Source organism: Elaeis guineensis, chromosome 12 (genome assembly GCF_000442705.2).
Source record: "Elaeis guineensis isolate ETL-2024a chromosome 12, EG11, whole genome shotgun sequence".
In the NCBI taxonomy this organism is placed as follows: Eukaryota; Viridiplantae; Streptophyta; class Magnoliopsida; order Arecales; family Arecaceae; genus Elaeis; species Elaeis guineensis.
Window position 1 is genome coordinate 6107545 of NC_026004.2, and position 12057 is coordinate 6119601.

At 36.3% G+C, this 12057-nt stretch overlaps 1 protein-coding gene across 1 annotated transcript; it reads left to right on the plus strand.

Annotated features, from left to right (window-relative positions):
• The first annotated feature begins 5988 nt into the window (after nucleotides 1-5988).
• On the plus strand, nucleotides 5989-11924 carry LOC105054834 (RNA-binding NOB1-like protein). The gene is made up of 5 exons (XM_010936447.4): nucleotides 5989-6505; nucleotides 7116-8250; nucleotides 8575-8743; nucleotides 11312-11431; nucleotides 11628-11924. The coding sequence occupies exons 1-5, from the start codon at nucleotides 6163-6165 to the stop codon at nucleotides 11772-11774; spliced, it is 1914 nt and encodes a 637-aa protein (XP_010934749.1). The 5' UTR covers nucleotides 5989-6162; the 3' UTR covers nucleotides 11775-11924.
• The last annotated feature ends 133 nt before the right edge of the window (nucleotides 11925-12057 follow it).

Sequence of the window (12057 nt, forward strand, 5' to 3'; positions counted from 1 at the left end):
GTCAAAATAACAAGGATTTAAATAACAAAGTATCTTCCAAATACTTATCATCAATAATCCATTGAAGCGCAATACATGCCGAAGTGGTAGAAATTTCCAAATCCAGCGAGAGAGAGAGAGAGAGTATTATGCTTCAAATTAACTTAAAAATCCACGTATTTCTTCCCCAGATGCCACGGAAGGAAGGAAGGGAAAGAGCTCATCCTCTTCACCTAAGTTTGGTTAAAATTTTCTAAACAATGATTTAATTGATCCCAAGTTGCAAATATCATTTCCATGGACTCTTTGGTGGGCCTTTTTTATCCTCTTCCCAAGTCTCGCTCAGTCACCTTCGACCTTCTTTAGTTTCTTTACCCCTTCGCGCATCAATAATGCTCAAGCTTTCTCGTTGCCAATTATTGGAGTCACATAAGTCGGCAAAGCAAAAGCCGTGCTTCCACTCCCAGAATGCATGACAATGATGGCCTCGTCCTCTTGTCGTGCCCTTTACTCGTGAGCACATGCCCATGGCCCATCATGGATGCGTCTTGCGTGGGAGTGACAAAAGGTCAAATAAATATCAGTCACCTTCCATCCATGACCGACCCCACGGCACTCACCAAATGGAGTTCTTGGGCTTAACCTGGTTAATACCTCTTTATTATGGACTATGGTTACCAAGACTGAAAGCTTCAAGACCACAAAGCATTTAAAGCATTATAAGTTGATGATGAAAAGGTAACCAGGTAAGAACATACGTTGGTTAGTTTCATCCATGGAGTGTGGATAATGATTTGGATGGACATGCTTGTCCATCAAGCCTTCTTGTGTTTTATGTGAACTCTAGAACGCGGTAATTGAGACCAAAAGAGCTAACTTTTGATTTTGAGGTTTGTCATGTCTATGGTAGTGGTTTAAGTCCATTGCTTATTGAAAATTGAAGTGCAATATGCGATAGGAACTGAGATGATTGGATGACCATTTTCTAAGTGCATTGGAGATCATCCTCGCCAAATTATGCGATCGACAAAATATTGGATTTGGAAATCCATGGCATATATGTTCAGCTTTGAACCACATTCCAATCTTAATGTCCCATTCACATGAACAATTCAAGGTGGATGAGTGTTTTTGGTTATTTGCAGTTTTATTATTCATGATGCTTTTGCAGTATTCGATCGATGGTCATGTTTTAAGAAATTGTTTGATGCCAAAGTTTGGAACTTTCTTCAATGTTATTATATACACCTCATATACAATCCTACTTTGGTGATCTATCTGCTTGACAATTCAATCAAAAAAAAAAAATCTATTTGCTTGACAATTTTCTCCATGCATGACTAAGAGCAAGGTAAGGTGCATTTATCTTGGAACGTAGATGCACTCGAGAAAAAACATAAATAATATTATTAAATTCTTGTATGTCGGATTTCTACACATATGCTTTTTAGAGGCAAGAACATTGCTATTGTATTTTCTATTTTTTTAAAACCATTTATGTAGATTTTTTTGGTGCTATAATTATTTTTTTGTTTTTTCAGGTTATAGTGGGCCAAAGATATTCATAGGTGTGTAGGGGTGTGAATCATGTCGAGTCATATTGTATGCGGTGGGATCAAATGTGGGTCAACTCTAAAAATTTCTGCTTAAATCTGATTTGTTTATTAAACAAGTCAAGATTTGAAAATTGAACTTTTCATATTTAAATTTAATAAATAACCAATCTGATCTAATCTACTTAACTTGTTTAATAAATAGATTAGGTTGAACAATAAATATATATAACATGTTTTACCTATTTCCTATGGCTAGAAATGTTGTAGCTTCACCATATATCCATTCTCAGTCTTGGATCCCCAACGTATACCTCAATCTTTATTTAAGAATATTACCGTTATAGTCTTTTCTTTTTTTAGCCAAAAAAAGATAACAATAAGAATATTGCTAGATCAAGTCTCCAGTGAGAAAGCTAGTAATTAAGTATTGAACATCAAGAAGAGATAACAATAATGCCCACAAACCAAAGATTTTTATAAAAAAATCGATACCACTTGATAGATTCCATTAATTAAAGAAAATATCAGATAATTTGTAAGCCTACTTACAACTTAAAGAAGAAGATGTATGGGGATCAGGAAATCTAGCAAACAAAATGTTGTTAGGAAAAAAAGGTGAGGGATCTGTGAACAAAAAGAACTAAACGAACTGACAAGAGAAAAAAAAAGATCTCGGTTATCAAGTTTATGGGTTTATTGATCTACGGTTATTAGAATCAAATTGTTAGGTTAACGGATGCAATAATCGAGTTGTGGATGATTGGATAATAAGTTTATAGAACCACCATTATTGGATCCAAATTGTTGGGTTAGCAGGTACTGTGTCCGAGTAATGGATAATCGGGTTAATGGGTCATTGAATCCGAGTTGGTTCAGCTAGAGTCATGATCTAGTTTAGGTTAGATGTCAGATTTAAGGTTAGAGAACGAATCAGGATTGAGTCTAGGGTTAGGATTAGAACTTGGGTTAGGATAAGGACTATACTTGGGTTGGGTGTGAGGGTTAGGGTTAGGTGTCTAAACAGGGTTAGGGTTAGGGCTTCAATTACGATCAGGGTTAGAATTTCAGTTAGGGTTAGGGTTTCAGTTAGGGTTAGGGGTCCTGTTAGGGTTAGAGTTAGGATCCAGTTAGGTTTAGGGTTAGGGTTATTACTTGGGTTAGGGTTAAGGTTAGGGATTGGGTTAGGGTTAGGACTCAAGTTAGAGTTAGGTTTGGGGATAGGGTTGCAGAGAAGGTGAGATTAAAGAAGATGACAGAAAAAAAGATAGATGGAAATAAACAACGGAGAAGACGAGGAGAAAAATACAGTTTGGATTGGAAAGAAGATGTAGATAAAAAAAATGATAAGTAACAAAATATGAAGATGTTCATAAATAATTGATAGTGGAGAAAAAATTTATCTTGAATGGGTTTGGCCAAAGATGAGAGTACAAGCATCAAAGTATTGATCAGCCTCGACACTCGCTAGAGGGAAGTAGAATCGTTGGCCTCATGGATGGCATCCTTTGATGTGTCGTCTCTGAAGAGGAAATGAACAAGAAAAAAAATAAACCAATTGATCCGGACCAACGTCGTGTTCGTCATCCTCTCCGATGATGTAACAAGTAATAGAAAGGATGACGGCTAGAAAAAGATCAAGAGAATCAGAAATAGTAAGAGCAAATGGTGGTTAGTGGGGAGCGCAAGCAGAGGATAGAGTTGGGGAAGCAACAGCGATGGGGTAAGCCATCTTGGCCATCCTCCCCTACGATGTAACCGGCAACAGAAAGGACAAGGAAGTGGCAGGAGTCATGGTCAGGGGAGGGCGGATGCGGAGAATAGGATTAGGAGAGCGATGCCAGTGGGGTAAATGGGAAAGGGATAGGTTTAGGGTTTTTAAAAAATGAACAAGCGCATCAGTTTTTTATGCGGTCATGACACATAATAGGGGAAAATTGAAATTTATGTGCCTATCCCCATATAAATTATATAAAAAAATTATTTTTGAACCAATAAGATGCATAGAATTTTTATGGGGTCACTAGCATGGAATAGCTATTTGTGGTGTCTCTATGCACACGTTCTCATAATTTTTATAAATAAATTATTATATTTTAATTATTTTATTTATTTCCTATTCTTTTATCTTTAAAAAAAAAATTGGTGTTTTCTAAGTTTCCTTACCATATTTTTCTTAATAAGTTTATAGGTTTGCCATCAATATTGTTCCAACAAAAAGATATTTGTTGTTATTTTATTTAACTTTTTCATACCCCATACGAGGTATAGAATTGTCATTTGCTTCATTTAATTTTTTTATGAACATAAATTTATGATAATGCTTGCAAAGTAATCATTTTTTATACTTTTTATCAAAATCTATATATAAATAGATGTTTTACCTGATTTAACTTTACTGAAAAATGATTCCTACATTTATTTTCTTTTTTTTCCAAAAATACAAAATAAACTTATTATGGAGTAAAGAAAATATGGTTCTTATATTTATTATTTAAATAGTATTTTTTTTTGATCTGGTTATGTATTCAAATTGGGGTACATAAATTAAAAAGATTTTTTCTATTATTTACTGTGGATTTATAGTTTATGAATACAATTGTAAAAATATTCAAAAATATTATGTATGTATTCTTTTTAGCATACGCAACATAATTTCAATTATCAAAAAAAAAATAATCTTCACAAATTATTGATTTCATTATTTGTTGTAATTGGAAATATGGATTTAATAAAAATTTCTCCAAAAGATTTGCTTCAAAAGATCACTACAAAATTAGGTTTTGTCTCCTACATATGGCTTAGAACTATAGGATGACAATTTTTTGAAGGCTTATATGGATATTACTTTGAGCGGCAGTAAGAACCAGATGACAATCCTTTTGAGTACACTAGGATATAGAGACAAACATGACGTATACAGATCGAGTCCAAAAAAATGGTGGTCGAGTTTGTTATAAATGAGCTGAAGAATCATTTCAATTTTAAAGTTGAAGATGTCAACTTTCTGAACAAAAAATATTATAAATATTTATATAAGATTGTCAATGCAACTCATCATAACTTGAAAATTCAGCATAGGAATCTATAGTGAGATTACAATTTAGCCATGGAGAGATATAGGTGACTTCAATCTAATCATGATGCATTGTATGAAAAAGTTGCTAAATATAGGAGAATGTATTATTTAGATGCTGAGTCGTCTGTTTGAGAAAACTCAATTTATGAGGAATTATCGGAGGTTGTTGCATGGTAATGGATGCACTGATCCATCTTTCAAATTATGTTCTTCTATTTTTGTAATATTGTAATACATCTTTTTGGGTAGAACAACATATGATGATATGGTTACATAATGATGTACATTGAGATGGAATATAATATAAAATATTTTTTTGTATAAACATATTATGATGTATATTAGTGTAAGTTTTTATTCCCTTAATACCATATCAATAATAACTATGATATATTCAAAAAATATTGTAATGAAAATAAAATAAGTAGCGTAATTAATAATGTTTAGTTGGATTATTCCATAATTCAAACTTGGATTGTCTTGCATGTTCTTCTATTCCATATATCGATAAAATATATATTAACATCATATTTAAATATTTTTTTAGTGACAACGTTCTGCATGTTCTTCCATTGCAGATAACCACATATTTATATCATTCATGGTTATTTATTAATTTTATATTTTTTTATATTCATTTCTTTCTATATCATATTATGAGTATAGTGTTTAATCACCACTCAAATTTGATTTTTTTCCCTCCATGTATTTTATATTTTTTTAGTCAGAAAGTACAATGAAAGATCTAATAATTATTCAGCACAAAAAAAAAAAAAAAAAACGGAAAACTGCCTTCCTTGTAAATTTTTCTAATCAAATTATATGTTTTTTGTTCTTTAACTGAAACAACAAAATTAAAAATATTAAACCCTTTATCTCTATATTTCAATGGGATCCGTACTATCAAAAAAAAAAAAAACTTGCTACGTGTTGTACTAAGATTGGGTTTTTATTTTTCCCAGCAGCGGATCGGCGTCGGCCTTCCCCCCTCCAATCTCCCTCCAGGTGCTTTCCTTCCCACGGATACCCGAAAAAGAGAGACGCCGACCTCCTCCCTGCTCTCCTCGCCGCCACCTCCCACCGGTCTCCGCCTCGCCTTCCTCCCCATCGTCACCGGCGTCGGCCTTCCCCTCTGATCTCTCTCAGGTGCTCTGCAGATCTCCGAAAAAGAGGAAAAAAAATGAAAAGAAAAAGAACGAAAAAAGGAAAAAAAATGATCAATAAAAGGTCTTGGCTTTTAATTTTTCTGCCTTTCCTTTGTTTTCGTTGATTTCTCTTATGTTTTCCCGGGGATTTTCCTCTGCTTTTTCCATTCTCAGGAGTCTCAATCGCGGTGGAGGCTCGGAGCAGCCGAATCGGGAAGTTTAGATCCGTTATCGCGCAGAGGTAATCAGCTGGTGAGCTGGGTCGGGTTTGGATCCGAATCCGTAACCCAACCCGTTTATTAGCCCTTCCCACTATTTCCACTGAATTACCCTCGGGTCGAGGCCAAAAACCCTAGAACCCCGCCTCCCACTCGGAAGCCGAAACCTTCATCCTCCTACTGATCCCATGGAGGAAGCAGCGGTGCCGCCTCCTCCAGCGCCGGCGCCGGTCCAACAACCGCCGGCCAGTTCTTGGAGCTCGATTTTGCAGAAGAAACCGGCTGCCAAACCCCCGGAGGAGATCTCGAGCCGGGTGTTTGGGAGCTGCAACTCGAGCAAGGGGATTGCGGTGGCAGTGGTGGACGCCAACGCCATAATCAATGGAGGCAGGCTCGTCAGCAGCGCCGACAAGTTTGTGTCGGTGAGGGAGGTCTTGGATGAGGTGCGGGATCCAGCTTCCCGCCATCGCTTATCCTTCTTGCCTTTTCCTATCGAGACGATGGAGCCCTCGCCTGAATTCATCAAGAAAGGTGAGATCTTTAGGCCCCTTTGGAACAATTCCTATTGCATATCCGTCGTAACCAAAGTTAAAAGGTGAGAATTTAGTTTATATTATCGGGGTTTCATTCAAATGGTGTTCGATCGGATTTTCTTGTCCTTTGCTAGGTTTTCTTTATAAAACTAATAGCAAGGTACTATTTGTGAATTATAATAGCATCAAATCCTTCTTCCGCTAAAGAATCTTTGAATTTGATAATTTCTCTCTTGTTCATGACAAGATAGTGCTAGTGTGAATCTTGTTTTGCTTTTGTAAATATGGTGGATGCTAAATCATTTGTTATGATGTGTTTTGTGGATTTGCTTAGGTGAAACCAGATTTTACTTTATTTCTATCTTTGTGATGAGATTTTCTGGTGATCTGTCAAGCTTATGAAGCATGATCTGTCCGACACGGCTAAATGTTACGTCGACCGTTAGATTGTTGAATTTGTTTACTCGTATGATAATTTATTTCATTGTGATGTGAGATAAGCTTAGGGTTTATCATGCTTAACTGCGTCAATCTTAGTTCTGACGAATTTGCTGCAATTATAACTATTGTATGGATTTAGTAAACTTACAGCTTACTTGCTACTGCAGTTGTCAAATTTGCAAGGGAAACTGGAGACTTGCAGACCCTTTCAGATGTTGATATTAAACTTATTGCTCTGACATATATGTTAGAAGCTCAGATCCATGGGACCAGTCATCTAAGAGAGAGTCTTCCTCCACTTCATGTAGTAAATGTGAAACATCTTCCTGAGGCCGAAATGCCTGGTTGGGGTTCCAATGTGCCTAACCTGGCAGAATGGGAAGCTCTTGAGCAAATAGCAGAGAGTGGCTCTAATCATGGATCTCGTATACTTCCATTGAAGGATTTGGATGATAATGTTATCCCTATTCATGGGTCTGGTACCAAGCCCGAGGGACAAGATGATGAACATCAGTCTTTTGGTAGACGTCGAAGGTTTCTTTTTCCAAAGAAAGAAATTAAACTTGAAGGTAAAAAGATGGTTGCAGATGGAATTGATGCTTCCCTTGGAGAAGATACTGAAAATGCTGATGATTGGAGGCCTGCTGTTAGCCGAAGCACGCACAGAAGATATTTAAGAAGGAAAGCGAGGCGTGAATTGGCTCAGGCAGCAGAGGAAAATGGTCATCCATCCGGTGAGGCAAGCCTGGGCGCTGCACCAACTGGAGGTGATGATGTATGTTCTGATGGTGAGGCAGAATGTACCGATATTATTGAACATAAAAGTTCTGAGGAAACACATACTGAAAATGATGAATTAAAGGTGGGGAAACCTGAAGAATCTGATTTTTCTGCTGTACAAGAGCATATGATGTTGGAATTTAATGCTTACAAGTCTTCACAAGAAGAAAAAGAAGATGACGACCCTAGTGCAGATACTGCAGTTAGGAAAGGCAGTTCTGGTGATGTGGCTACTGCCACAGAAGGAGACGAAATTGGTGATTTGACTACTGCCATAGAAGGAGACAAAATTGATATGTGCACAAAAGAATTGGATAATTTAGAAATAACAAGTGTGACTGATGGAAGCGTTGATACATCTTATATAGATGATGGCTGCAGCGAGCAGAGTTGGATGCTCAAGCCCTTATCGGACTCAACTGTGGCCTGTGTTACTAGTGATTATGCCATGCAAAATGTTATTCTGCAAATTGGTCTCCGGCTATTAGCACCAGGAGGGATGCAAATCCGTCAGTTGCATAGGTATGACAATCAACCATTGAGCTGACCTGGTGAACTATTTATGTAGGTGTCTTTTCCATCCGATTTCATAGATTATTTTTTAGCTAACATAAGCAAGTACTTTTTCTTTAATTATTGATTTCATTTGCACGTACATGTGTATGTAAGTACATACATACATAATCATATCCGTGGGCATGCATGGGTGCCTTTTAATAACACTAGAAGTACATCACAAAAAACCCATGCTTATGGATAAATTATATTCTTTTCAGTTAAGATCATTGGTATTGTTTTTCATGGCAAATTTAGAATTTCTTTCTCTAAGAGGCCAATTTTTTATAGGTGGGTTTTAAAATGTCATGCTTGCAATAAGGTGACTCAAGAAATTGGGAGGATATTTTGTCCACAATGTGGCAATGGTGGCACCTTACGTAAAGTGTCTGTGACAGTTGGTGAAAATGGGATCCTTATGTCTGCACGTCGGCCACGTATCATCCTTCGGGGCACAAAAGTAAGTACCCTCTTTTCTACCCCAGTGGTCCTGCAGATTTGTTTTTGCAATTGCTGTCATCGCTTATGAAATATTGATCCTAAAGGTATACTAGCCTGTAATTGATTATTTTAATTACTAGGAGATGTTCTTGAATGTGCTTTTGGTTGGCAACTTAGGTTTATTTATTTATTTATTATTTTTATAACTGACACAAGCATGCTGAATTATTATATTATCTTGAGCGCTGCTGCTTTTGGTTGATCTGGCGCTTCTGACAAGCTTGATTGAAAGTACTTTAGATACCATGCATGTCACACTATGTGATTCACTTGATATAGAAATTTCACAAGCAGATGCGAAGCTATAGTGTTAGCCAAGATAAAGTTGGTGCTGGTAGTATTTAGTTTGGGAGGCCTGGAAGCATCTTGCAGCAAGTGCAATAGCATGAAACATACCCATTCTGGGTGTAGAACCTGAAGTGGAGGGTCCTGAATTTCTTCATAGAGCAGCACTTTGAAATATGGTACATTGTTCTCTCGATAAGTTGCTTGAACCTTCTTCCAGTCATTCACCATTGACTCATTATCATAGACATGACTCTAGAATGAAAATAACAAGCTTAAGTGATCTTGTCCCTATTAGCCTCTGTTTGTAACTCCTTTTTTTTTTTTTTTTTTTAAAGAAAAGGAGGGGGCGGGGGGTTTAAGATATTTTGGCTTTTTCAATGTTACTTCACTTAGGCTATAACTTGCATGGGGAGCTTTTCTGTTATAATTCCATTGTCTTTCAGAAGACTTGAGAGTTGCATTCTTAGGGGTCTACTGCAAATCCTGTATTGAAACAGAGCACCAATGGAGATGGTAAGGATGTAGTGTATTCTCATCTTAGTTCAGTCATATTAGTGACGGTAATGATTGAGGCTGAATTTGTTGACAAATACCATTGATGGTTCCTCTATTATTGATGACTAAATTGTAGTGTCTATTATAATACAATAGCCTTAATTTTGTGATTTGTAATTTCACCCTTTGAGTTTGAAAAGCATATCCCCACACTATCTCTCACTTCATAATTTTATTTAGTTTGTATTGCCATCTAGGCAAGAAATTCAGTGATTTTACCATCCATTTTTGGCTTCACTGAGGCCTTTGGTTGATTAGATAGTGAAAAAAAAGTTTGTTGCATGAGAATCTTTTTTCCCCTATTGTTTGGTCACCCCCCTTCTCCTCAAAAAAAGGGAGAGAAATTAAAAGAAAATAATGAGCTAAAATTCTCTCCAAACAAGCCTAAAATTTATCCCCTAAAAGATAATGATTGGAGAGAAAATAACAAACAGACAGTGCTTCAGGATAGTTTATCAACTTGAAGCATTTTCTCTGCAACTTACTCTGTAATAGATTCAACTAAACATGAAGTTCTTAATTTTCATTTCTTTTCTTCTGATTTACTTTTTCCTTTTTCTGAGCAATCCAATGAAGCCTGAATGTTTTTAAGGCTCAAAATGGCATGTGACTGGGAAATAAGATTTAGAGTATGTTACGTCTTGAGCTCTAGTAGGCATAGTTTAGCTGTGTTGAAGATGATCAAACAATTATAAACAGTCTTGTCAATGGTCCATTTAATCACATTTAAGAATAAGTATTCTGTGCAATTGTAGGCCATTTCTGTGTCCACCTTGATTGCAGGAAATTTTTTCTGGCTGTCTTCAGTAGGTATTGAATATGCCATTTTCCGGGCAAAGAGGGCTGCGCCTCTTTTTTTCTCTAATATTATCTTGGAGTAGGAAGGAATCTTTGGAGATAATAACATTTGCTATCATGTGAACTTTTTTTTGTCTGTTTGGATGCAATATCATGTGAATTTATTAATCAGTCAAACGTGGTTTCAAGATTCTTATATTATTGAGACCTCTATTCAATTTCCAATGTGATTTAGAATCACAACTGGTTAACAAGATTAAAAAGGCTTTGAAGTATAATATTTTATCATTGGCCAGAGGTACTGTGTGCTCAAATGCCACCAAGTTTGAGCTTGCTACTTGTTAATCCTATATCTAAGAGAAGCTGTCCCAGAGTTATTTTTGTCGTCCTGAAGAAGGTGAAGTGGTTGACGCAATTTGAATTAGGGAAACAAATCATGGAAGAGTTCAAATTTATGATTTCTGGAATTTTGTCTTCTGGATTTAACACTATTCTTTTGAAGATAATTAGTTCCTGGACCTTCTGATGTGGGTTTAAGGTTTATGGAATCTGCAATACATACCACCATGAAATCAATGGTTGTGAGGTTTCTTCTTCCAGAACATCTCGAATGAAAGGCATTTTTTTGATGAAGAAGATTGGTTCTATATATTGGAGCTTTCCTTTCATCAATCAGTGGATGTTACATTATGTGTTTAATTTATGGCCACCTAGCCTGTTATTCTATCAAGCATGCTTGTAGCCTTTTCAAGCTTCTGAGATGCTAGATGAGCTTTTGTTTCAATTTTAAAATGGCTTTATGGATAAAATAGTTTGTTGCGATTCTTTTCCATTGTAAATTTAAACGTTGTCGTGAGTGTGGTGCATGATAATTTTCATTGTGCAGTTCTCAATTCCCTTGCCTCAAGGTGGTAGAGAAGCCATAACCAAGAACCTCATCTTACGAGAAGATCAACTACCACACAAACTTCTGTACCCCAGATCAAAGAAGAAACCAGCCAAGCAGGTTGAGTCATCTTTCATTTTTGTCCTCTGCTATTGTAAATTCTGCAACCATCTTTCATTTTTGTCCTCTGCTATTGTAAATTCTGCAATCTGCTGCAATAGAGTCATCTTTCACCATTCTTTTTTTTTAAAAAAAATTCATTTATTTGTATATTTAATTAGTTATGCTTTACTCAGATGGTTCTATATTTTTTCAGGACCAAGATTTTTTAAGTGCGGATGACATATTTTCTCACGCAGGCGACAAGAGAGCTCCACTAAAGCCTCCGGTGAGGAAAGCACTTGCTGTCTTCAGTGGAAAACGAAATCCTAATGATAATCATTTCTCTCGTCGTAAACATTAAGAAGTAGCACTTATGTTTTTGTCCTGGAGAATTTTGGTGAAAGTAGAATGCTTTTGATATTTTGTGACACTATTATTTTCACTTGCTTGCTAAATGTGTTTGATTCAGATGGCATATTAATCAAAGCTTGAGAAGTTTTTGGGAGTGTCATGATCCATGAAGTTTTATGTGGAACATTGCTTTCTAGATGGATGGTCCATGCTTGCCAGCTTGAGTTGGAGTGTAAACTAGCATCTTGCGTCTAGTCATCCAAGTCTGCCTTTATGAAGCCGTTTGAACTTTT

What these genes read in the sequence shown, in the direction of transcription:
- LOC105054834 (XM_010936447.4), top strand. Translation starts at nt 6,163, where the DNA reads ATGGAGGAAGCAGCGGTGCCGCCTCCTCCAGCGCCGGCGCCGGTCCAA. An exon ending in GCCTGAATTCATCAAGAAAG is followed by an intron (nt 6,506 to 7,115) that starts GTGAGATCTTTA and finishes TTGCTACTGCAG; the next exon opens with TTGTCAAATTTGCAAGGGAA. An exon ending in AGAAGAAACCAGCCAAGCAG is followed by an intron (nt 11,432 to 11,627) that starts GTTGAGTCATCT and finishes ATATTTTTTCAG; the next exon opens with GACCAAGATTTTTTAAGTGC.